Source organism: Ranitomeya variabilis, chromosome 3, assembly GCF_051348905.1.
Source record: "Ranitomeya variabilis isolate aRanVar5 chromosome 3, aRanVar5.hap1, whole genome shotgun sequence".
Classification (NCBI taxonomy): Eukaryota; Metazoa; Chordata; class Amphibia; order Anura; family Dendrobatidae; genus Ranitomeya; species Ranitomeya variabilis.
In genome coordinates this window covers 760,520,615-760,548,061 of record NC_135234.1, presented here as the reverse complement: position 1 = coordinate 760,548,061, position 27,447 = coordinate 760,520,615, and the positions used below count along the sequence as shown (strand labels likewise).

At 44.8% G+C, this 27,447-nt stretch overlaps 1 protein-coding gene across 1 annotated transcript; it reads left to right on the top strand.

Annotated features, from left to right (window-relative positions):
- The first annotated feature begins 1,771 nt into the window (after positions 1-1,771).
- Positions 1,772-27,447, top strand: ACER3 (alkaline ceramidase 3). The gene is made up of 11 exons (XM_077298720.1): positions 1,772-1,948; positions 11,194-11,304; positions 11,520-11,572; positions 12,873-12,925; positions 17,798-17,879; positions 18,711-18,746; positions 20,300-20,358; positions 21,121-21,222; positions 23,325-23,429; positions 25,792-25,837; positions 26,186-27,447. Exons 1-11 carry the CDS (start codon positions 1,846-1,848, stop codon positions 26,237-26,239), a joined length of 804 nt encoding a protein of 267 aa, XP_077154835.1. The 5' UTR covers positions 1,772-1,845; the 3' UTR covers positions 26,240-27,447.

The following is a 27,447-nucleotide window of genomic DNA, read 5'->3' as shown; positions in this document are numbered from 1 at the left end:
CACCATTACCTTATAACCAGCAATGGATCACTGAATCATTAACGTTCATATGAAAAGTGACCGTACGTGCCCTTTAAATGACCTCTGGTATATAGGGAATGACCCCCGCCACATACAGTGCAGCTATAATTACACCACATGGGCAGACTGCCAGCCGGCATCTGGCGTTATTACTAATGGAGGAAGTGATGAGAAAGTGGCGTGATGGCGCAAGAGCGGGGACTCCGCAGTCACGATCTTATGGTCACATCACATTCTGGAGGTTTTATGCTATTGAGCAAGAAGGAAATGCATCAGTCAGAGGCTCCGGCACATGGAAGAATCACCGGAGGGCTGATGGCGGAATTATGAATGCAGCAGACTTTCCAGGGAGCATGTGCCAGAACGTGATGGCAGTGGGCAAGGACGAGTGTAGTGAAATGTGTATGGATGTATGACCAGCAGTAAATTCACATCTGTGCTGAGACCTATGTTATCCTGACAAAGGCAGTTTCCTGGCTCCAGTCTCCCCAGGGGGCCTTGCTGAGAACACACAGAATTGGAAACATTTCACACCTTCTGACTCTTTTGAACAGATGCCAATTGCAGCATGACACTACTTACTATGAGAAAGGTCACGCAAATAGTGTTCAAAAGAAAAGTAATGTCTTCACTGGTAAAGTAGCCGGGATCCAGTCACAAACCAAGGATTAGAATATTTAGCTGAGGGGCTGCTCTAGAAATTTGACCTCCAGGTTGACTCTATAAATTAGGCCTTTACACATAGAAAGATGTTCACAGTGATGGGATCCATTCCATATTTCCCCCTCCCTCAGGGGCAGAATAAAAGACTGCAAGGTTCGATATTTCTGTAAGTTTTATCCCTTTTATTTTATAACCGTTTCGCATATTTGTATGTCACTTTTTATTTCCATATTTTTATACCCTTTTTTACCCTTTTTACTGTAAGCACTGTACCGTTCCTATTAAAGCTTAAAACTTTGATAAGTCTGAACCTTGTATGCTCTAAGGAATCCATAGCCTTGCAGCACGTGCCCCTGCTGATTGGCAGACCATAGTAGTAGGATTTCCGGGACTCATCGCCCGTGTGTTCGGTGAGTGGTGGCAGCGTGTATGAGCGGGGGTGTGGCCTGGGTCGGTGTGTGATTTATGCCCCCATTACAGCATAGGACAGAGGGTGAATGCTGGACTAAGAGGGGAGATGGATTAACCCTTGCAGGCGCAACCCCAGGTCACGTGCTGAGAAGCAGGTACGTGACAATGAGACTTTAGCAGCCATATACAGCGCCTTAGAAAAGTATTCATACCTCATAAGCAAAGGAGCAAAAAGGTATGACTACTGATGATGTACCTCATGACTATAAACAGTCACTGACAGCTGGGCGGCACAGGAAGAGGTGCAGGAACCTATGTCATCGGTCCGTGCACTCTGACCTACTGATCACAGCAAGATATCTCACAGAAAGTGCCAAAATATCAGCACCGGCCACCTGATCACAGCAGGAGCTCCGCGCTGCTAGTGGCCGAGCTCCTGCAGTAACAGCCCCCAGCTGTTTAACCCCCGAAATGCTGCAACCGCACACCGGTCAGGACACATCACCTACAAACCTCCCGCGCGCACAGGGCCGCCTAGCCCCGCCCGGTTCTCGGCACGTGACTGAAACTTTCAGCTCTACTCCTCCCTCATCTGGTTGGACCACGCCCTGTTTGTATCACGTGACTGACTGTATTACAGTGATATCGCCCCGCCGCGCAGTGTCATTGCTGAGAGGGGGCGTGGCCCGGTATAAGTCCTGCCTCCTCCTCCTTCCCGGCCGGCGGTGACTGGCAGCAGAGCGCAGCAGCATGGCTCCGGCGCTGGACAGGCCCGGCTACTGGGGGCCGCCGACCTCCACCCTGGACTGGTGCGAGGAGAACTACGCCGTGTCCTACTACATCGCCGAGTTCTGTGAGTGACGGTGGTCTGTGTGTGTGTCTGTACCTGTGTGTGTGTGTATGTGTATGTATATGTGTATATGCCTGTCTAGTGTGTGTGTGCACCTGTGTCCTGTCCATATACTGTATATACACAGCCTGTGTACCGTCCATTCAGTATATCCATCTAATAGTATATACTGTCCTGTGTGCTGCCCATATAGTATATACTGTCCTGTGTGCCGCCCATATAGTATATACTGTCCTGTGTGCTGCCCATATAGTATATACTGTCCTGTGTGCCGCCCATATAGTATATACCCTCCATATAGTATATACTGTCCTGTGTGCCGCCCATATAGTATATACCCTCCATATAGTATATACTGTCCTGTGTGCCGCCCATATAGCATATACTGTCCTGTGTGCTGCCCATATAGTATATACCCTCCATATAGTATATACTGTCCTGTGTGCCGCCCATATAGTATATACTGTCCTGTGTGCCGCCCATATAGTATATACTGTCCTGTGTGCCGCCCATATAGTATATACTGTCCTGTGTGCCGCCCATATAGTATATACCCTCCATATAGTATATACTGTCCTGTGTGCCGCCCATATAGCATATACTGTCCTGTGTGCTGCCCATATAGTATATACTGTCCTGTGTGCCGCCCATATAGTATATACCCTCCATATAGTATATACTGTCCTGTGTGCCGCCCATATAGTATATACTGTCCTGTGTACTGCCCATATAGTATATACTGTCCTGTGTGCCGCCCATATAGTATATACTGTCCTGTGTGCCGCCCATATAGTATATACTGTCCTGTGTGCCGCCCATATAGTATATACTGTCCTGTGTGCCGCCCATATAGTATATACTGTCCTGTGTGCCGCCCATATAGTATATACTGTCCTGTGTGCCGCCCATATAGGATATACTGTCCTGTGTGCCGCCCATATAGTATATACTGTCCTGTGTGCCGCCCATATAGCATATACTGTCCTGTGTACTGCCCATATAGTATATACCGTCCATATAGTATACTGTCCTGTGTCCTGTCTATATAGTGTACTGCCTATATAGTATATACTGTCCTGTGCCGCCCATATAGTATATACTGTCCTGTGTGCCGCCCATATAGTATATACTGTCCTGTGTGCCGCCCATATAGTATATACTGTCCTGTGTGCCGCCCATATAGTATATACTGTCCTGTGTGCCGCCCATATAGTATATGCTGTCCTGTGTGCCGCCCATATAGTATATACTGTCCTGTGTGCCGCCCATATAGTATATACTGTCCTGTGTGCCGCCCATATAGTATATACTGTCCTGTGTGCCGCCCATATAGTATATACCCTCCATATAATATATACTGTCCTGTGTGCCGCCCATATAGTATATACTGTCCTGTGTGCCGCCCGTATAGTATATACTGTCCTGTGTGCCGCCCGTATAGTATATACTGTCCTGTGTGCCGCCCGTATAGTATATACTGTCCTGTGTGCCGCCCGTATAGTATATACTGTCCTGTGTGCTGCCCGTATACTATATACCATCCATATAGCATATACTGTCCTGTGTACTGCCCGTATAGTGTACTGCCTATATAGTATATACTGACCTGTGTACTGTCCATATAGTATATACTGTCCTGTGTGCTGCCCATATAGTATATACCGTCCATATAGTATACTGTCCTGTGTCCTGTCCATATAGTATATACTGCCCATGTAGCAGATGCTGTCCATATAGTACAGTTATGGCCAAAGTTTTGAGACTGACACAAATTTTGGTTTGCACAAATTTGCAGCTTTTGTGTTTTTAGATATTTTGGTCAGTTATTTCTATCCTTACTGAAGTACAGTTTGGAGTGACTGCCCGTCGCCTCCATCAGTATCTGGTGACTGCCAATCTCCTCCATCATCAGTATCTGGTGACTTCCCGTCGCCTCCATCATCAGTATCTGGTGACTGCCCATCACCTCCATCATCAGTATCTGGTGACCGCCCGTCGCCTCCATCATCAGTATCTGATGACCGCCAATCGCCTCCATCATCAGTATCTGGTGATCGCCAGTTGCCTCCATCATCAGTATCTGGTGACTTCCCATCACCTCCATCATCAGTATCTGATGACCGCCAGTCTCCTCCATCATCAGTATCTGATGACCGCCAGTCGCCTCCATCATCAGTATCTGATGACCGCCAGTCGCCTCCATCATCAGTATCTGATGACCGCCAGTCGCCTCCATCATCAGTATCTGATGACCGCCAGTCGCCTCCATCATCAGTATCTGATGACCGCCAGTCGCCTCCATCATCAGTATCTGATGACCGCCAGTCGCCTCCATCATCAGTATCTGATGACCGCCAGTCGCCTCCATCATCAGTATCTGATGACCGCCAGTCGCCTCCATCATCAGTATCTGATGACCGCCAGTCGCCTCCATCATCAGTATCTGATGACCGCCAGTCGCCTCCATCATCAGTATCTGATGACCGCCAGTCGCCTCCATCATCAGTATCTGATGACCGCCAGTCGCCTCCATCATCAGTATCTGATGACCGCCAGTCGCCTCCATCATCAGTATCTGATGACCGCCAGTCGCCTCCATCATCAGTATCTGATGACCGCCAGTCGCCTCCATCATCAGTATCTGGTGACCGCCCGTCGCCTCCATCATCAGTATCTGGTGACTGCCAGTCGCCTCCATCATCAGTATCTGGTGACTGCCAGTCGCCTCCATCATCAGTATCTGATGACCGCCAGTCGCCTCCATCATCAGTATCTGGTGACCGCCAGTCGCCTCCATCATCAGTATCTGGTGACCGCCCGTCGCCTCCATCATCAGTATCTGATGACCGCCAGTCGCCTCCATCATCAGTATCTGGTGACCGCCCGTCGCCTCCATCATCAGTATCTGGTGACCGCCCGTCGCCTCCATCATCAGTATCTGGTGACCGCCCGTCGCCTCCATCATCAGTATCTGGTGACCGCCAGTCGCCTCCATCATCAGTATCTGGTGACCGCCCGTCGCCTCCATCATCAGTATCTGGTGACCGCCAGTCGCCTCCATCATCAGTATCTGATGACCGCCCGTCGCCTCCATCATCAGTATCTGGTGACCGCCCGTCGCCTCCATCATCAGTATCTGGTGACCGCCAGTCGCCTCCATCATCAGTATCTGATGACTGCCAGTCGCCTCCATCATCAGTATCTGATGACCGCCAGTCGCCTCCATCATCAGTATCTGATGACCGCCAGTCGCCTCCATCATCAGTATCTGATGACCGCCAGTCGCCTCCATCATCAGTATCTGATGACCGCCAGTCGCCTCCATCATCAGTATCTGATGACCGCCCGTCGCCTCCATCATCAGTATCTGATGACCGCCAGTCGCCTCCATCATCAGTATCTGATGACCGCCCGTCGCCTCCATCATCAGTATCTGGTGACCGCCCGTCGCCTCCATCATCAGTATCTGGTGACCGCCCGTCGCCTCCATCATCAGTATCTGGTGACCGCCCGTCGCCTCCATCATCAGTATCTGATGACCGCCCGTCGCCTCCATCATCAGTATCTGGTGACCGCCAGTCGCCTCCATCATCAGTATCTGATGACCGCCAGTCGCCTCCATCATCAGTATCTGGTGACCGCCAGTCGCCTCCATCATCAGTATCTGATGACCGCCAGTCGCCTCCATCATCAGTATCTGGTGACCGCCCGTCGCCTCCATCATCAGTATCTGATGACTGCCAGTCGCCTCCATCATCAGTATCTGGTGACCGCCAGTCGCCTCCATCATCAGTATCTGATGACCGCCAGTCGCCTCCATCATCAGTATCTGATGACCGCCAGTCGCCTCCATCATCAGTATCTGATGACCGCCAGTCGCCTCCATCATCAGTATCTGATGACCGCCAGTCGCCTCCATCATCAGTATCTGGTGACCGCCCGTCGCCTCCATCATCAGTATCTGATGACCGCCAGTCGCCTCCATCATCAGTATCTGATGACCGCCCGTCGCCTCCATCATCAGTATCTGATGACCGCCCGTCGCCTCCATCATCAGTATCTGGTGACCGCCCGTCGCCTCCATCATCAGTATCTGGTGACCGCCCGTCGCCTCCATCATCAGTATATGGTGACCGCCCGTCGCCTCCATCATCAGTATCTGATGACCGCCCGTCGCCTCCATCATCAGTATCTGGTGACCGCCCGTCGCCTCCATCAGTATCTGGTGACCGCCCGTCGCCTCCATCATCAGTATATGGTGACCGCCCGTCGCCTCCATCATCAGTATCTGATGACCGCCCGTCGCCTCCATCATCAGTATCTGGTGACCGCCCGTCGCCTCCATCAGTATCTGGTGACCGCCCGTCGCCTCCACCACTTCTCGTCACTTGTACACAGGTTATGGAGGATCTCAGCAGGAGGTTGTGCCAAACATCTTGGAGAACTGACCCCGATCTTCTGTGTTTCTTCCATATGATCCCAGACAGACTGGATGATGTGAGATTAGGACTCAGTGGGGCCGGATCATCGCCCCCAGGACTCCTCTGTCTTAATTACATTGGCTGGATGTTGGGGGTTGTTGTCCGGCTGCCTCCTGATGGCATTCTTACATGCAATTTCTGCTTGATGCCCCATGAAATTTTTACTGCCCCAAGATAACATGAAAGTGGTGATCGGGGTTGTACCTGGGTGTGTATAAAGCCAGGAGCACTGCTCTAAAAACAATCATGTTCTTGAGGAGTGGAATGTGGTTGTACCTGGGCACAGACATTGCCTACAGCCACCACTGTGCTACAATGTATCTATAGGAGCCTTGTAGAACACTGGTCGGGTCGTCATGGTGACAATGTATCCAGAAGCTATGGCTACCTGTCCTTGTGCTTGGGGGGTTTCTGCTGCATCCAGATTCTTTGTTGATACCATGCAGTCAATTTCAGCATAGACTGGTGCTTTTGACTGGCAGGGCATGCTGGGAGTTGTAGTTCTGTAACCACTAATAAGCAAAACATGGGGAAATTGCTGCTGCTGGCGATATCTCTACCGTACAGAAGTGTCCACCGGGCTTTACACCTGCAGGGAGGTCTGTAAATCATTACCGTAAGCGGAAGAGTCGGCGCCTGTGATGCCGCCGCTGGTATTACCCCTGAGATAACGTGGCCGTCACTGCATTCAAGGGTCAGAAAAAAAGTTTAAAAAAATTGCCACGTTCACTTCTTCTAAAGTAGTATTTCTAGGTAATGCATACTGTAAACGGCATTCAGGGAAAAAAAATAACTCCATCATTATTATATTTTTTTTAACATTCATTTTTGTAAAAGGGGACATTTTCAATATTTACATTCTTGTAACTTTTTTTATTTTCTGTTTTTTTTGTTTTTGTTTTGGCCACCACATCTTCCCCCACAGAAAAAGTAATGTGATCAAAAAGTTTTGTACTTAAATATGGTACCAATAAAAATTTCTGCTCGCCACAAAAAAGAATTCCTCCTCACGCTCCAAACACAGCTCCATTGATGGTAACAATTTAAATGGTTGTGCAAGTTAGAAGATTGACCCCAATACATTTTTTTTTTAAAGCAAAATAGTAATAAAATAAAATGAGCTTTCAAAAGTTGTCCAGGGATCTTTCCAGCATCCTGTAAAAATAAATAGCAAAAAAAGTTGCAGAATTAACAGTATGTCTTTTTTTTTTTTTTCACCTTTCATCTCATTTTTATTTTTGTCTTTTTCCATTATATTATATGGTAAAGTGAATGGTGTCATTCTAAACTATGAGCTGTTCTGCTAAAAAGCAAAAAAATAACAAACAAGCCCTCATACGGGAAATGGGGGTAAAGAATGGAATGTTTGGCATTTAAATGGCTAGTCTCAGCTGACAACCCCCAGAAAATGAGTCTGGCGGAAGTGGGTCGTACAGTTGTCGCTGCCAATACAGGTCCGTTCAGATGTACTGGTGATCGCCCGCCCCCCCCAGTATCGGTCTGAGATGAGTCCTGTGAAGCGCTGCTCTGGAGCACCAGTTTGGTCTCGGTTTTCGCTCTTCTGTGTTTTTGATATTAATGACGGCTCTTCTCTTCGATTCACAGATCTGAAATACTTTGTGTGCTTTCGGCATATCTGGAATACTTACTAAGTGTCCTCGTGATCGGCCGCGCTCGCTCTGTGGATAAAGTTGCGCTTTTGCTTTAATTCTTTAAATGTGAACTTTGCCTTTTTAAAGGGCATTTCCTTAATGGTGATGATGAGTCAGAAGTTGGTCGCAGCCAGAGAATCTCTTCTTGTTTGAGAAGCCTTTTTGTGCCCTACTAATAGGATATCACTTTAAAGGGTTTCCCAGGCTTGGTCGTCATCTTAAGGTTCAGTTCCTGTCCCCATAATTAAAGAGGTTGTCCATGACTAGTCATGCACTGTATATAGGGGGCAGCCATGTTTCTGGACAGGTTGAGAGACGTATTGCTACTCAATGGAGCCGACCTGCAGCACCAGACAGAATCTATGGGCAGGTGTGGCGCTGTTTCTGTTTAGAATCTTAGACATTCCCTTTAATTATGAGTAGAGTGGAGAGGCACTTTAAGGGAGAACTACTTTCCTGCCATAGGTGATTCATACAAGTGATACTTGTGTGTTACTCTTTGTCTGCTCAGGAGTTCCACCCATATCTCCTTTCTTCCTCCCATGTGCAGATTAATATCCTTCCTTATCTTTTCCTCTCTGATCTTCTCTCTGTGGCCTCTTGCTTCACAATCTTTCATGCTCCACCTGTTTTCTGGATCTGGGCTGTATATTTACATTGCTGCTGCTCTCAGATTGTGAAGAGCACGTTATCTCCTCCATCTCCAATAATGTACGCATTCTTATACAGGGAAATCCATTATCATATACACTTATAATGTACATGAAAAGTTCACTCACTACTGATCCTGAGTTACATCCTGTATTATACTCCAGAGCTGCACTCACTATTCTGCTGGTGCAGTCACAGTGTACATACATTACGTTACTGATCCTGAGTTACATCCTGTATTATACCCCAGAGCTGCACTCACTATTCTGCTGGTGCAGTCACTGTGTACACACATTACATTACTGATCCTGAGTTACATCCTGTATTATACCCCAGAGCTGCACTCACTGTTATGCTGGTGCAGTCACTGTGTACATACATTACATTACTGATCCTGAGTTACCTCCTGTATTATACCCCAGAGCTGCACTCACTGTTATGCTGGTGCAGTCACTGTGTACATACATTACATTACTGATCCTGAGTTACCTCCTGTATTATACCCCAGAGCTGCACTCACTATTCTGGTGTGGTCACTGCATACATTATGGTATGTTCTGCAGGGAGCACCTTGAGGCTCTGTGTGAGCAGAGTTGGTGCCGTCTACCGGACCACCCAGCGATCTCCTGTGTACTGTGGGGTAACCGCGCTGTGGCCCCCTACGCCCGGCTCTGCTGGGGGTGCTGTGCCCTGTGGTTCCTCCATTGTGCCCTTTGGAAAAACCCGGGGTGGCTCGGTGCAGCAGTTCTCCTTCGGAGCGCGGTCGTTCCGGCCTCTTTACTTCGCTGAATGATGCAGGGGAAACTCTCATGTTGGGTAAACACTTTTTTGGATCCAGATCCAAAGCGATATGTTACCTTTTTTTACTTGTGCAAAGCCCTGCTAATCCTCTGGTTGTCTGTCCACGTGAACTTGCAGCAGGCACGGCCTTTTGCATGCGCTCTAAAATTTTAAAAAAAATTAAATAAAAAAAAAATATATATATATATATAGAGAGAGAGAGAGAGAGAGAGATATTCCTACCGTTTTGTGTATGCAGCTCCTTTGCAGAACATGTCCTTTTTTTTTTTTTTCTCCTTAACTTCTACTAGCATGCCCTTGACTTGTTTGTTTGCGGTATATTTGTCCTCCGTTCCCCGCTCCTGACTTATGATGCATGTACGGTGCGGAGGTGCGTATGGGATTAATTGTGCGAAGTAATGGGCGACACGTGAGAAATGTGTAGATGGAAGCGCGCTCATGTGTGTAATGACCGATGCCATGGCTCCTGCTGACCACATAGGGGGCCGCTGCTGGCCACAGAGGGGGCCACTGCTGGTGGGGTCTGTGCTTCTGCTACAGAGCAAGGACATACATCAGTGAAAATGAGTCCTATAGCAAACGGTAGCCCCCCCCATTGTAGTGCTGGGTAACACCAGCTATGACCGAGATGTCTGTTCCTTGTTTGCCCACCTTGATCTTTGTGCTGATTGCCTCCCCTCTAATCTTGATCAAGCAGAACTGCAGTGTAAAGCAGGGTGGAGGTGTGTGGGTTGCACTGAGAAGCAGTTAGCCCTATTTCGGGGCACACCAAAACTTCTCTGTAGTCACTGTTCATGGCTGAGTAGTAATAGAGCGAAGCTGGAGTATAAAGCATGGGGGTGAAGCCAGAAGCCCAGGCTTCTGATAGGACAGCCTATTATAGACTATGACTGATTTCTATAGAGAAAGGAACTATACCAGTTGTAGTTTGAGGACACAGCTGCATTTACTATTAACATTGCCCCGGTGCCAGTCAGGGGGTTGACACAGCGAGTATGTTTGTTCTCCAGATAGAAGTGACTGCTGTTTTCCCATTATTTTTGCACTTGCTCCATAAGAATCTGTTTTGCAGCAAGCCATAAAATGAGCTGATGTCCCACAATCTTGTAACCCTGACATCTAGTGGCCAATGTGAAAACGGCAATATTTTGCCATCCCAGGTGCTAACACAATGGTAGGTCTGCACTAAGGTTGCCCCCCCACTTCTGAGACTACAGACCCTTTATCTCTGGAGCACCCTTTTTTTAGTGACTCATTGTGGGATTGCACAATATCCCATGCCCCAAGCAAATAAAATCTCCATAGGTAAATTCTGTGCGCCCGAGGATGGATATGGAAATATGTCCCGGCCTCTTGGTATCGAGCGCCGGCTAAATCCAGGGATTGCACATTTTCATATCGAACCCGTAAGCAAATTTATGATCCTGATTGTGCGCTGCGGGAGGGGGGGCAGGATTAAAGGGCACCGCACCCTGAAATGCATCACTATATTGTCACTGCAGAATGGTTGCTCAGGACGCTGGGAAAGCTGGGTGACCTCGTATGTCTGCCCTTAACATTTCGACTGGGTAGTCACCGTCTTTCCATTGTATTGAGTTATTTACCGCTCCTGCTTGTTCAGGGACTGCACCATATTTATGTGTCCCCCATCCTCTCCATGTAGGGAACACGGTGAGCAACCTGATCATGATCCTCCCTCCCATCTGCGGAGCTATACAGACGGTTAATGACAAGCTGGAGACCAGATACCTGATGGCCTTCCTGGGTTTAGCAGGTGAGTAGCCCGGAATGCTGTAGGACTACAACTCCCAGCATACCCTTCAATTTTATTCCCTAGATCATACACATTCACTTCTTTTTTATAATACATTGATTGCACCTCCCTGCATCAAGAATGGGGGACAGGAGACCACCAGGCACCGCTTATCTCAATGTTTATGGAGAATGTGCACCAGACTTACAATTGTCGCTTTCCTCTGTGTTTTACAGCGGTTGGGATGGGATCCTGGTTCTTCCACATGACTCTGCAGTACGAGATGCAGGTAAGAAAGTTCTGCTGCTGTAAAAGATGCCATCCCATAATACAGGGGTAAGATACACTATAGAGAGAGCCAACCCCACCTGACATATCCCTTGTACATAGGGGCAGTATTATAGTAGTTATATTCTTGTATATAGGGGCAGTATTATAGTAGTTATATTCTTGTACATGGGGGCAGTATTATAGTAGTTATATTCTTGTACATAGGGGTAGTATTATAGTAGTTATATTCTTGTACATAGGGGCAGTATTATAGTAGTTATATTCTTGTACATAGGGGCAGTATTATAGTAGTTATATTCTTGTACATAGGGGCAGTATTATAGTAGTTATATTCTTGTACATAGGGGCAGTATTATAGTAGTTATATTCTTGTACATAGGGGCAGTATTATAGTAGTTATATTCTTGTACATAGGGGCAGTATTATAGTAGTTATATTCTTGTACATAGGAGCAGTATTATAGTAGTTATATTCTTGTACATATGGGGCAGTATTATAGTAGTTATATTCTTGTACAATGGGGCAGTATTATAGTAGTTATATTCTTGTACATAGGGGACAGTATTATAGTAGTTATATTCTTGTACATAGGGGACAGTATTATAGTAGTTATATTCTTGTACATAGGGGTCAGTATTATAGTAGTTATATTCTTGTGCATAGGGGCAGTTTTATAGTAGTTATATTGTTGTACATTGTTGCGGATTTTACATAAGATACAGGTAACTTGACATCTAACACTCTGGATAAATAAACCTCTATAACAGATGTATTGCTGCGGTTCTGCATCTTTCTGGTTCATGACTGAACCTGCCAGTAGTTTGCGGTGTTCATTCTTTCTGGCAGGGAATGGGCAGATTATCAGTATTTTGTCGGTGTTGTCACAGAGGTGGAATCTGGAAGCCAACAGTTGGGAGCTCTGACGACCTGTAGCAGAGGACATTACTGGTGTACGGTGGATGGTCGCCCTCTGTACATTATCTGCTTCCTTCTATTAAGTTACTCCAATATCTATGGAGAGGTTGTGATAGTGACACGTTTACCCCTAGACCAGGCGGTATTGTTGTTCGGAGCCCTGGTATCCAGTGGGTCGTTCTTTATTACCCCTGGTGTCCCTTTTGTTAATAATGGTTTCTATTTGCTAATATCAAATGGAGGTTGTGAAAATGAGGATCCGTGTAGTTACACATCACAATAGTTTTGGGGGGCCTTTTAAGGAGGGTGTGAACTTCCTAACATTACAAGTGTCAATTTTAACCCTTTCTCAGTTGTTTTTTCTGTTTTTTTTTTCTTCGCAGCTCCTGGATGAGCTGCCCATGATCTACAGCTGCAGCGTGTTTGTCTACTGTCTGTAAGTTACACATCGTGTGTTATAGGGGTGTACTCCTGAAAAGCAGAACAGTGCTGGTGTAATTACACTTTAACCCCTGTAGATGCTGCAGTCTACCCCAACCTCGGCATCTAAGCGATTAGACGGATCGGGATACTAGATAAGTTGCTGAAAGTTTTGTCAACAGGCGGCCTGTCGGGCAGGACTTTAATAGCAGTTTAAGATGACAATACAGAAGTATATAGCAGGTGAAATAAGTATTGAAGACGTCACCAATTTTCTACGTAAATGTATTTCTAAAGGTGCTGGTGACATGAAATTCTCCCCAAAATTCGGTAACAACCCATCCAATCCACACAGGCAAAGAAATCACCATAGATGTCCATAAATTATGTGTGATAATGAGAAATGACACAGTAAAAAAAAGTATTGAAGACCTGAAGAAAGAGCAGAGCAAAAAGCCATGGAAAATCTTGACACCAGCTGAAATCTACCAGGAATTAGAAAGCAATCCTGCCACTTAGTGACAAATAATATAAGATGGTTGGCCTATAGAAAGGTGTCTCATTATCAAGATGCCACACAAGAAACATCTCATGATGGGTAATGGCAGTAAGCTGTCTCAAGACCTTCACAACCTTATTGTTGCAAAACACACTGATGTCATTGGTTACAGGAGGATTTCTAAGCTACTGAAGGGTCCAGTGAGCACTGCTGAGGCCATAGCCAGGTGCTCCCTGAAAGATTTGACAGAAGTGAACAGAATTATCAGAAGAGTTATCCAAGAACCACAGACCGCCTGTGGAGAGCTACAGAAAGACATGTAATCAGCAGGTACAGCTGTTTCAAAGAAAACCATAAGTAATGCATGGGCTGTATGCACGCTCACCATGCAAGCTTGATTGCTGAGCAAAAAACATGTTGAAGCTCACTTAGTTTGCAGAATATTTAGGCAAGCCTGTCAAATACTGGGAGAATAAGACTGATCAGATGAGACCAAAATTGAACTCTTTGGTTGCCCTAATACACACCATGTTTGGAGGCCAAAAGGCACCGCATATCACCCCCAAAAACACCATACCCACAGTGAAGTTTGTAGAAGGGAACATCAGGGAGGTGGGCTGTTTTTCAGCATACAGCACTAGCAAACGTCATATAATTGAAGGAAGGATGAATGGACAAATGTACCAAGACATTCCTGATAAAAATCTGCTGCAGGATGATGGCGATTTCAGCAAGATCATGATCCTAAACACACAGCCAAGAAAACTCTCAATTGATTTTAGAGAGAGAGAGAGAGAGAAAATAAAGCTGCTAGAATGGCTGAGCCGATCACTGGCCTTGAATCCGATAGAAAATCTATGGAAGGAACTAAAGCTCAGAGTTCAAAGTAAAGGAGCCCATGGAAGCTGCAGGATAGTGTGTGGTAGAATAGGCCCAAATCACACCTGAGCAATGCCTGCGACTAGTTTCTCTATTTAGGTAAGTCTCTAAACTTCATCACTTACAAAGACTTTTGTACGACGTATTTAAAATTTTTCAGTAACCGTGTTCAATACTTTTTCCTGAGTCATTTCTTATTATTGAACATACACTACCGTTCCAAAGTTTCGGGTCACCCAGACAATTTTGTGTTTTCCATGAAAACTCATACTTTTATGAATCCAACGAGTTGCCAAATGAATTGAAAATTTAGTCCAGACATTGTCAAGGTTCGAAAAAAAGATTATTTGAAATAATAAATTTCTCCTTCAATCTTTGCTCCCTCTGCAGCAATTTCAGCATTGCAGACCTTTGGCGTTCTAGCAGTTAATTTGCCAAGGTAAACTGGAGAAATTTCTCCCCATGCTTCCAGAAGCCCCTCCACAAGTTGGGTTGGTTGATGGGCACTTTTTGCACCATACGGTCAAGCTGCTCCCACAACAGCTCAATGGGGCTGAGATCTGGTGACTGCGCTGGCCACTCCATTACAGATAGAATACCAGCTGCCTGCTGCTTCCCTAAATAGTTCTTGCATAATTTGGAGGTGTGCTTTGGGTCATTGTCCCGTTGTAGGATGAAATTGGCTCCAATCAGGCGCAGTCCACAGTGTATGGCATGGCGTTGCAAAATGGAGTGATAGCCTTCCTTATTCAAAATCCCTTTTACCTTGTACAAATCTCCCACTTTACCAGCACCAAAGCAACCCCAGACCATCACATTACCTCCACCATGCTTGACAGATGGTGTCGCACTCTTCCAGCATCTTTTCAGTTGTTCTGCATCTCACAAATGTTCTTCTGTGTGATCCAAACACCTCAAACTTGGCTTCGTCTGTCAATAACACTTTTTTCCAATCTTCCTCTGTCCAATGTCGGTGTTCTTTTGCCCATATTAATCTTTTCCTTTTATTAGCCAGTCTCAGATATGGCTTTTTTCTTTGCCACTCTGCCCTGAATGTCAGCATCCCGGAGTCGCCTCTTCACTGTAGACGTTGACACTGGCATTTTGCGTGTACTATTTAATGAAGCTGCCAGTTGAGGACCTGTAAGGCGTCGATTTCTCAAACTACAGACTCTAATGTACTTGTCTTGGTGCTCAGTTGTGCAGTGAGGCCTCCCACTTCTCTTTCTACTCTGGTTAGAGCCTGTTTGTGCTTTCCTCTGAAGGGAGTAGGACACACCGTTGTAGGAAATCTTCAGTTTCTTGGCAATTTCTCGCATGGAATAGCCTTCATTTCTAAGAACAAGAATAGACTGTCGAGTTTCACTTGAAAGTTCTTTTTTTCTGGCCATTTTGAGAGTTTAATGGAACCAACAAATGTAATGCTCCAGATTCTCAACTAGCTCAAAGGAAGGTCAGGTTTATAGGTTCTCTAATCAGCCAAACTGTTTTCAGCTGTGCTAACATACTTGCACAAGGGTTTAAGGGTATCTTAACCATCCATTAGCCTTCTTACACAGTTAGCAAACACAAAGTACCATAAGAACACTGGAGTGATGGTTGTTGGAAATTGGCCTCTATGCACCTATAAAGATATTGCATTACAAACCAGATGTTTGCAGCTAGAATAGTCATTTACCACATTAACAATGTATAGAGTATATTTCTGAATCATTTAATGTTAGCTTCATTGGAAAAAACTGTGCTTTTCTTTAAAAAATAAGGAAATTTCTAAGTGACCCTAAACTTTTGAACGGTAGTGTAGTTATGGACATCTGTGGTTTTATTGCTTTGCTTGTGTGGATTGGATGGGTTGTTTCTGACATCTGGCGAGAATTTCAGGTCAATAGGGTCTTTAGAAATATATTTACTTAGAAAATTGATGTGTTCAATACTTATTTCACACTTGGATTTGTGTGCTTAGATAACTTTGACCAAGATTTCAGACCCTAATAAGTCTGTTATGGATTGTTCGCCATCATCGTTAGGAAAGGCCAGGGGATGCAAATTTCGCAGCTTCATAAAAACCCAGCCTTCTGTAACCTTGTACCAAAACACAGCAGCCATGGGTTCTTCTAAGCAGCTGCCTATGTCTCTGAAAATGGTGGAGGCCCACAAAGCAGGAGCAGGCTATAAGAAGATGGCAAAGCGTTCTCAAGTTGCCCTTTCCTTAGTTCCAAATGTAATTAAGAAACGGCAGTTACCAGGAACAGTGGAGGTCAAGAAAAGATCTGGAAGACCAAGACAAATATCAGTGAGAGCTGCTCGTAGGATTGCTAGAGAAGCAAATTAGAATCATCTGCTAAAGATTTATCAGACTCTGGAGTTGTGGTACATTGTTCTACTGTTCAAATACACCTGCGCAAATATGGCCTTCATGGAAGAGTCATCAGAAGAAAACCTCTCCTGTGTCCTCACAATAATATTCAGCGTCATAAGTATGCAAAAGAACATCTAAAAAATAGTATGCATTTTGGAAACGAGTCCTGTGGACCGATGAGGTTAGAATAGAACTCTTTGGCCACAATGATCACCGGTATGTGTGGAGAAAAAGGGCACAGAATTTCAGGAAAAGAACATCTCGCCTACCATTAAGCATGGGGGTGGATCAATCATGCTTTGGGGTTGTGTTGCAGCCAATGACACAGGGAATATTTCATGGATTAAATGACATTTCAACAAATTCATGATGCAAACATAACACCATTTGTAAAAAAAAAAAAAAAGAAACAAAAGCTGAATGTTAAGAGGAAGAGGATGGCTTCCACAAATGGATAATGATCCTAAACACACGTCAAAATCCACAATAGACAACCTCAAAAGGCGCAAGCTGAAGGTTGTATAATGGCCCTCATAGTCCGCTGATCTGAACATCATTGTAAACCTGTGACTAGACCTCAAAATAGCAGAGGATGCAAGACAACCCAGGAATCTCATAGAACGGGAGGAATTATCCAAGGAAGAATGGAGGAAAATCCCTCAAACCAGAACTGAAGGACTCTTGTCTGGCTGCAAAAAGTGGTAATGTGTCCTCTTTAACGTTAGGCCTTTCACAATAATATGCATCATTTGGACCAGGGATGCTCAAACTATTACATGGTTGCCAATGTGTTATATATTAAGTTGAGTAGTGCTAATAAATAATTCAACTTATCCTATAAAAAAAAAAAGTGTTCGGCAGGGAGAAAGCAGAGGAAATCTGTAATGCTGGCCCCATTTCTGACCCCCTAAGAGCTGGTCCCACTTCTTCTGTGCTTTGCTGCCATCTAGTGGTCAAATTATGTAAGTGTTCATCTGCAATGGCAAGTTTTCATAAAGTCGCTCCTCGGTCATCCGTGGTTTGTTGTGGTGATCCGGACTCTTGCAGTATTACTTTTTATCATCAGGGGGCTGTAACTGCCTCTCCACTCCCTTCGGATCAGTCTGTATCTTGCACTCTGTGACTTTCTGCTTTTGTTTTCTCTTTTTCAGATATGAATGTTTCAAGTTCAGAAACTCGTATAATTATTTGCTGCTCATCCTCTTAATGCTTTTCAGTGTAATAGTAACTACGGTAAGTGTGGGGATTGTTGTACACCCATGGGGAGGGTGAAAGGGGTGTGGATTGTTACAGGCCATGTGTTAGAAGGCCAATGCATAGTTAGCACTAACACAACATAGTCAATTACTATCTATAATATGTTGTAACTCCATATAATGCATCACTCATCTTGTCCTTGTGCACCATTCACATCAAGAGCTGCATTCCTATTCTGTTGTCTCTGCAGTAATATATTCGTGAATGATGCAGTGTGCAGATGGCGCCCTCTAGTGGTGATGCAGTGTGTGCAGATGGCGCCCTCTAGTGGTGATGCAGTGTGTGCAGATGGCGCCCTCTAGTGGTGATGCAGTGTGTGCAGATGGCGCCCTCTAGTGGTGATGCAGTGTGTGCAGATGGCGCCCTCTAGTGGTGATGCAGTGTGTGCAGATGGCGCCCTCTAGTGGTGATGCAGTGTGTGCAGATGGCGCCCTCTAGTGGTGATGCAGTGTGTGCAGATGGCGCCCTCTAGTGGTGATGCAGTGTGTGCAGATGGCGCCCTCTAGTGGTGATGCAGTGTGTGCAGATGGCGCCCTCTAGTGGTGATGCAGTGTGTGCAGATGGCGCCCTCTAGTGGTGATGCAGTGTGTGCAGATGGTGCCCTCTAGTGGCATATGGCATGAACTGCACTGATTAAAGCTGAGGTAGTCGGGATAAAGTGTTTTCATTGGGTCCTCATACAGTTACATTAATGTGCTGCTATGTGTAGCTGACCTGAGCTCTGCTACATGTGTGTAGTATAATCCTGGGATGACATCTAATGCCTGACCCTTCAGCAATAATGTCCGTTTTTTTTTTCTATGTCAGGTTTACTTACTATGGAAGGAACCAGTATTCCATCAGGTAGGATTTCTGATCATATCTGTAAAAAAATAAAAATCAGCATTTCATGCAGTGGTGAACTTGTACTGATGCATGGCAGCCAATCTGGGTAAGCAGAGCTGCAGTATAAAGCATGGCGGGGGAGACTGCAGTAGCCAGAGCCTCTGATGAGAGACTAGGTAGGTTACAGGCTATCCCTGACTTCAGTTGCCATTACTTCTAAGAGGCACGCCATGATTGTGCCCTAATGGAGTAGAACTGTAGTGTAAAGCATGGCGGAGAGTGAGTAGTAGCCTGTGCCTCTGATAAGACAAGATGTCAGTTTCCTAATACCACAAACTTCAATAGAGAATTCAGCTAAGAAGCCGTCACTGATCCTGACCGCACCCTAATGGAGTAGAACTGTAGGGTAAAGCATGGTGGAGAGACAGCCCCTGCTTTTTTTTTTTTTTTTTTACAGAGGACAGATGCAAGATTGATTTTGACTTTAGTAGACTGTTAAGCTATGAAGCTGTGACTGATCATTTCTTTGTCCTAATGGACCAGAGCTGTAGTGTAAAGCATGGTGGAGAGAAATGAACAGGCTGAGACTGGAGGTAGAATTCAGACAATTATAAAATGCTGATTATGGCTGTTATAATGGAGTGGTGCAGCAGTATAAAGCATGGTGGTGAGACAGCCTGAAGCTCCGATGGAACCACTTATCATAGCTGTAGTGTAAAGCATGGTGGAGAGACAGCCTGAAGCTCCGATGGAACCACTTATCATAGCTGTAGTGTAAAGCATGGTGGTGAGACAGCCTGAAGCTCCGATGGAACCACTTATCATAGCTGTAGTGTAAAGCATGGTGGAGAGACAGCCTGAAGCTCCGATGGAACCACTTATCATAGCTGTAGTGTAAAGCATGGTGGAGAGACAGCCTGAAGCTCCGATGGAACCACTTATCATAGCTGTAGTGTAAAGCATGGTGGAGAGACAGCCTGAAGCTCCGATGGAACCACTTATCATAGCTGTAGTGTAAAGCATGGTGGAGAGACAGCCTGAAGCTCTGATGGAACCACTTATAGCTGTAGTGTAAAGCATGGTGGAGAGACAGCCTGAAGCTCCAATGGAACCACTTATCATAGCTGTAATGTAAAGCATGGTGGAGAGACAGAGCGTCAAGCTCTGATGGAGCCGCTTGTCATATGTTTGCCTGATAAGAACAGCAAACCCTGGAGGAAATGACTGCCGGATATAGATTATTCTGCATTACAAAGACCTATACAAAAAAGGCTAAAACCCCCAGCGACCTGTTAGTTCTCACAGCTGAGTGTTTGCAGCAATGCATCTCATTCACTGACAGCAAGCAGACATCCTGAAAATGGTAACGAACTTTTAAAAAGAAAAAAAAATTGACCAAAAACTCCTGATCAGACCTATCTCTGGCTGCAGCAGGAGCCTCCCCCCACTGCTCTGTCTTCTATAGGAGAACTGGTATGCCAAGTCCACCCCTCCCTGTTATAATGACGTGAGTGTGATGTCGTGAGATTGGCCGCGTGAAATGATTTCCTTTTTGTCTTCTCCCTCCGCAGGTGATGTACGGAGTGCTGGTGGGCTTCCTTGTCCTCCGGTCTGTGTATATAGTTACATGGTGAGGCCTGACCCCCGATCTGACACTTTATATGTTGTTGTGTTTGTTTTTTATCTCCTTAATCATACTGACCTGGATAATCAAGTCACTAGGTCACTTCTGCCACACCATACACGTGTTAGAATCACACATCACCCCCTCCAAAAAAAAAAAGGCAGATTTTTATTTTTTTTATTTTTTTTTACTAGTACATTATTTGGTAAAAAGGGTTTGTTCACAACTAGAAAACGTCTTGAAAATAAAACAAAAATGTATGTCGACTTTTGGAACAAGTGGAGGAAACAAATAAAATTAGCAAAAATCATTAAAATTGATAATTGGGAAGGGATTAATGGAGAGTCCCATTTGTAAAACCTGGCACCTTGGAGGGTTTACGAGCATAAGGTCATTACAGCATCTCAATCGGATTAAGGTCAGGACTTTGACTAGGCCACTCCAAAGTCTGAATTTTGTTTTCAGAGGTGGACTTGCTGGTGTGTTTTTGGATCGTTAACCTGCTGCTGATTACCAATGTGGCCACTGTATCAGTGTCCCGTGACTTTTTGTTTGCCTCTACATTATACCTTTTGCTATGATTGTCATATTACTCACATAATGGCAGACAAAGGGTGAAATAAAAATGTAAACTTCAGTGTTCGTTTTTCTCTGTGGCTATGCTTGTTTTCTGGAGCAGAGCTGTCTGTGCTCTCACTGTCCCTTCTTTTTTTTTTTTTTTTTCCCTTCCTTCTTGCCCTTTGCTGACCTCCCCGTGTCTTGTTGCAGGGTGTACCCGTGGCTGAGGGGCCTGGCTTACACCTCGTTAGGAGTGTTTTTAATTGGATTCTTGCTGTGGAACGTGGACAATGTTTTCTGCGATACCTGGAGGTAAGGATTTTGTAGGTGGTTGCACAGGATGACTCCTCGCATCGGTCACAAACGTTCAGCTGACGCGTTTCAACCATTTCTTTGGTCATCATTATGAATGTGAAGTGTTTTGAGGCTGTCCGACGGTTTTTGCTGCAATCAGAAAAGTTTCATGAAGAAAAATATGTAAAATTCTCCTTTTAATTACTTGTTTTGAAATGATTGAGGAAAAGACAAGGAGGCAGTACTATCTGTGCCTACATCCTTTCCAAGTAGAGTATTGCCTCCCTGCCTCTATCATGTCTCCCTTCTTTACATTGCACTCAGCGTGTTCTCCCAGTCTCCCTTTGTGATTAACGGAGACCTATGATAAACAGGGAGGCAGTACTCTCCTTGTAAATTGTGGACAGATAGTACTGCTTCTTTCGTTTTACATATGTCACATAGGGTCAGATAATAATTCTTCCCTGTCTCTCCGTAAATACTGTAGAAATAGATTTTACTGGAAAGTCCTCATCTTAGTAAATTATCTAGACAGAGTACTGCTTCCTTGTCTCTAAATGATATAGGCACAGATAGTACTGCTTCACTATTTATGAGCGATATAGATAATTCTGCCTCTTTCTCTATGATTACTGTAGAGACAGAGACAAGGAGGCAGAACCATCTGTGCATATATCATTTCCATTGGGAGCCAAGGAGGCAGTATTATGTAAATGATCTATGCACAGCTAGTGCTGTCTCCTTGTCTTCTGTAAATCATGTATGTAGAGTTAAGGTACCTTCACACGAAGCGACGCTGCAGCGATAGCGACAACGATGCCGATCGCTGCAGCGTCGCTGTTTGATCGCTGGAGAGCTGTCACACAGACCGCTCTCCAGCGACCAACTATGCCGAGGTCCCCGGGTAACCAGGGTAAACATCGGGTTGCTAAGCGCAGGGCCGCGCTTAACCCGATGTTTACCCTGGTTACCAGCGTAAAAGTAAAAAAAACAAACAGTACATACTCACCTGTGCGTCCCTCAGCGTCTGCTTCCTGACACTGACTGAGCTCCGGCCCTAACAGCACAGCGGTGACGTCACCGCTGTGCTTTCACTTTCACTTTAGGGCCGGGCTCAGTAAGTGTCAGGAAGCAGACGCTGGGGGACGCGCAGGTGAGCATGTACTGTTTTTTTTTTTTACTTTTATGCTGGTAACCAGGGTAAACATCGGGTTACTAAGCGCGGCCCTGCACTTGGTAACCCGATGTTTACCCTGGTTACCAGTGTAAAATATCACTGGTATTGTTGCTTTTGCTGTCAAACACAACGATACACGGCGATCGGACGACCAAATAAAGTTCTGGACTTTATTCAGCGACCAGCGACATCACAGCAGGATCCTGATCGCTGCTGCGTGTCAAACTAAACGATATCGCTAGCGAGGACGCTGCAACGTCACGGATCGCTAGCGATATCGTTACAAAGTCGTTTCGTGTGAAGGTACCTTTAGAATGGTCTTTGTTTCCCTTTGTAAGATATGTAGGTGCAGACAGTATTGTCTTCCTCTGTAAATGTAGAGATGGTGCTTAGTACGGCGTCCTCCATCTATAAATGATATAGACAAAAGTATTACAGCATAGCGGACTTTCTATGTACCGGTAAATGGGGGGGAAAAAGTGCTATCTGCCTACATAATCTTCAGGAAGAGAATCGGAGGCAGCATTACCTGTGCTTCCATTATTTTCTGGGTAAAGACTAGGAAACGTTCTTATCTGTGCCTACATGATTTCTGGATAGAGACAGGGAGGCAGTACTGTGTGTATCTGCAGTCCACTACTGCTTCATTGTTTCATGATGGAGGCACAGATAGTGCTGCTTCCTATCTTTACATTGACAGTACATGTGTTCCTAGCTGTGAATGATTTCGTGCCACATGCTCTGTCTTTCTGACAGCAGTGTAGGCACAGATAGTACTGCCTCTTCTTTCCTGATCTAGGTGTTCAGTAACGTCTCTTTAGTCTCGGGTGTCTAACTGCTGATCACCCAGATATCACAACGTCGCTTGCTGTTGCAGGCGCCGCGCTGCCCGGGTACGTATGGAAGCTGCTCGGCACTGACGTTTCATGCGTGTCTGTTGCAGGGACGTCAGACAGAAGATGCCTCCTGTCCTAGGGGCAGTGACGCAGTTTCATGCCTGGTGGCATATACTGACCGGACTGGGCTCCTACCTGCACATCTTGTTTAGGTAATTTGAGCTTTTTTTTTTTTTTTTTCCCTTTTGTCTGTTGGTGATTTTTGCCTTTTTTCATATGTACCCTTTCACACAGCGGTATTTGGGCGCATTCACTCGCTGATGAATTGATGCAGGTTTTTAGTTCACTTTCTGCAATGAGAACTAAAGCGCAATATACAGTACAGACCAAAAGTTTGGACACACCTTCTCATTTAAAGATTTTTCTGTATTTTCATGACTATGGAAATTGTACATTCACACTGAAGGCATCAAAACTATGAATTGACTCATGTGGAATTATATACTTAATTTTAGTTGTTTCACACTTTTTTGTTATGTCTTATATTCTAGGTTCTTCAAAGTAGCCACCTTTTGCTTTGACTGCTTTGCACACTCTTGGCATTCTCTTGATGAGCTTCAAGACATAGTCATCTGGAATGGTTTTCCCTTCACAGGTGTGCCCTGTCAGGTTTAATAAGTGGGATTTCTTGCCTTATAAATGGGGTTGGGACCATCAGTTGTGTTGAGCAGAAGTCTGGTGGATACACAGCTGATAGTCCTACTGAATAGACTGTTAGAATTTGTATTATGGCAAGAAAAAAGCAGCTAAGTAAAGAAAAACAAGTGGCCATCATTACTTTAAGAAATGAAGGTCGGTCACTCCAAAATATTGGGAAAACTTTGAAAGTGTCCCCAAGTGCAGTGGCAAAAACCATCAAGCGCTACGAAGAAACTGGCTCACATGAGGACCGCCCCAGGAAAGGAAGACCAAGAGTCACCTCTGCTTCTGAGGATAAGTTTATCCGAGTCACCAGCCTCAGAAATTGCAGGGTAACAGCAGCTCAGATTACAGACCAGGTCAATGCCACACAGAGTTCTAGCAGCAGACACATCTCTACAACAACTGTTACGAGGAGACTTTGTGCAGCAGGCCTTCATGGTAAAATAGCTGCTAGGAAACCACTGCTAAGGACAGGCAACAAGCAGAGGAGACTTGTTTGGGCTAAAGAACACAAGGAATGGACATTAGACCAGTGGAAATCTGTGCTTTGGTCTGATGAGTCCAAATTTGAGATCTTTGGTTCCAACCACTGTGTCTTTGTGCGACACAGAGAAGGTGAACGGATGGACTCTACATGCCTGGTTCCCACCGTGAAGCATGGAGGAGGAGGTGTGATGGTGTGGGGGTGCTTTGCTGGTGACACTGTTGGGGATTTATTCAAAATTGAAGGCATACTGCACCAGCATGGCTACCACAGCATCTTGTAGCGGCATGCTATTCCATCCGGTTTGCATTTAGTTGGACGATAATTTATTTTTCAACAGGACAATGAGCCCAAACACACCTCCAGGCTGTGTAAGGGCTATGTGACCAAGAAGGAGAGTGATGGGGTGCTACGCCAGATGACCTGGCCTCCACAGTCACCAGACCTGAACCCAATTGAGATGGTTTGGGGTGAGCTGGACCGCAGAGTGAAGGCAAAAGGGCCAACAAGTGCTAAGCATCTCTGGGAACTCCTTCAAGATTGTTGGAAAATTATTCCCGGTGACTACCTCTTAAAGCTCATCAAGAGAATGCCAAGAGTGTGCAAAGCAGTCATCAAAGCAAAAGGTGGCTACTTTGAAGAACCTAGAATATAAGACATAATTTCAGTTGTTTCACACTTTTTTGTTAAGTATATAATTCCACATGTGTTAATTCATAGTTTTGATGCCTTCAGTGTGAATGTACAATTTTCATAGTCATGAAAATACAGAAAAATCTTTAGATGAGAAGGTGTGTCCAAACTTTTGGTCTGTACTATGTATGTGTGTGTGATAAATAAATATATTAAAAAAAAAATAAAAATAAAAAAAAATTATATATATAAATATATATTTAATATATTTATATTTATTTTTTATATATATATTTATTTATCACACACACACACACACTCTTCTATTTTCCAAGTCCTGTAATGTTTTTAGTTTTCCATCGAGACCCTTGGTATTTGTGTGTTTATTGTTTGCCAAGCTTAGGTTTTTATTGACATTATTAGGGGTTACATATGGCTTTAAAAGTCCCATCGTATGTCAGGAAGGGGTTAAAAATTGTTCATTTTGGAGGAACTCTGCAAATTTTCTAATCTGGAGTCTGTAAATTCATCTTGAAAATCTGCAACATATCCAGAACAGAATTAATACAAAGTTGGAATTTATGAAATAAAATCAGCAACATAATCTGCTGCTGATTTATTGCAGGTTTTGCTACAGATTTGTTGCAAATTCCACTGTGGATAAGTGTTTAGTTTTAGAATAAGACAAATGTATCTAATGCTCCGGGTGTGTGACGCGGATCTGCTCTAACTGGATTTTGCATGGTCTCTTTTAGCTTGTATACACGGACTCTTTACCTTAAATATCGGCCCAAGGTGAAGGTAAGTACCTCCTTAATACAGCTAGGCCTGGCCACTGATGAGAGTTGTAGTTCTGCTTTACGACAAGCACTGTTTTCAAGGAGCAGTTGATACCCCTTGGGTGTAAGACATGCCCGGCTTGGTAAACTTCCACCTAATTATTAGCTAAAGATGCAGAACGTTTCCTAAAGGGGGATAGAACTTCTAACAAAGTGGTCACATGTTTAGTTAAAGGGCTTGTACAAGATTAGAAATAAATAGTGGCTGGGGTTGACCTGCAGTACCGCAAACAGCCTGCTGGCAGGTGTGGCGCTGGTGATCTGGTAATTCAGTGCTATTGATTACTGTTTCTGGTCGTCTTCTGAGCAGTTCCTGTACGGGATGTGGCCGGTGATTATGGTGGAATCTTCCAAGAGGCAATGACCGAACGCTAGGAGACGGAAGGACCAAACATTCCAAGGACTCCCGACAGTCTACTCAGCATCTCGGACTACAACTCTACTTATTTCTATATTCCAAGTACCCGCTGAGGGTTCCTGTGCGTGACGGCGCCCCCGATCTACAGAGCCGTGGAATATATAACTGCCAACGGAGCACGGTTGTCACATCGCCCCATTGGCGACTGAACAGCTGGAGTGACCAACAACTCCCATCATCCTTATTAAATGTGACACTTGAGTAACTTTTACTATATTATTGCCTTGCACTCGCAGAGCATAAGCGTTCCGGGATCAAGTATTACCTCCTCATCTTCTGACCCGGGAATATTCTTAGTGCACAATCTGTATTATGGGGTCCGAGCGACCGCAAAAAACGCGAGGGGTGTGTGGAGGGTCGTCCCGTGAAAGTAGCACAGGATATAATCTATAGGGGCTCACTGATCATGAAAATAACAATGTAACACAAGCAGGAGGTGTAGACTACTGGAGATGAAACTGTTGTGGTGGATTCGGTACCTCTAAAAAGTATTCACGCCCAGGCCATCATTGAATCGGTGTTTTTAGTCCAGTGCAGAAAAATCCAATCTCAAATTGGTGAGTTGCCAGTTAACGCAAGAATAGTCCAGTGCATAAGTATTCACCCCCCTCACAGCTTTGAATGTGTTCAGATTGGCCTCCAATTGTCTTTGCAGGTGTAGAAATTAGTTTCTTTAAGTTCCTGTTTATGGTCGATCCCTTGTGGACTGCAGCAGGTTTTCTACACCCATTTGCCTTTGCTGTGTTGAATCCTTCTGCCTACAAATGATGAAGCTCATCGCCACCATTGCTATTTTTTATAGCATTTCATTTATTTTATGCCCAACTTTAATTTTGTAATTTTTTTTTTTTTCTCTCCCCAAAAAAGTTTTCCGTTCCTTAGTCGCTGCTGTGTGCACAGTCTGTCTCATATCTGTCATGAAGCCTCTCCTCCTGAGGTGTCGGACCCATTGTCTGCCTCTCACTAGTTTCTTCCTTTTTAAAAAGAAAAATAAAAAATCATGCCATTACATGCACTGTGGTTTTCTGTTTTTACATGTACAATACACTAAAAAAAGTGGTTGGGGGCGCTAATACTTTTTATAGGCACATTATATGCAATGTATACCTTGAAACAGTGCCTAACTTATTTTCTTAATAAATTTTGTGCCTATC

Coding starts and splice junctions, on each gene's coding strand:
- ACER3 (XM_077298720.1), top strand. CDS start 1,846: ATGGCTCCGGCGCTGGACAGGCCCGGCTACTGGGGGCCGCCGACCTCC. Junction 11,573..12,872: donor CTCTGCAGTACGAGATGCAG/GTAAGAAAGTTC, acceptor TTTTCTTCGCAG/CTCCTGGATGAGCTGCCCAT. Junction 18,747..20,299: donor AGGAACCAGTATTCCATCAG/GTAGGATTTCTG, acceptor CTCCCTCCGCAG/GTGATGTACGGAGTGCTGGT.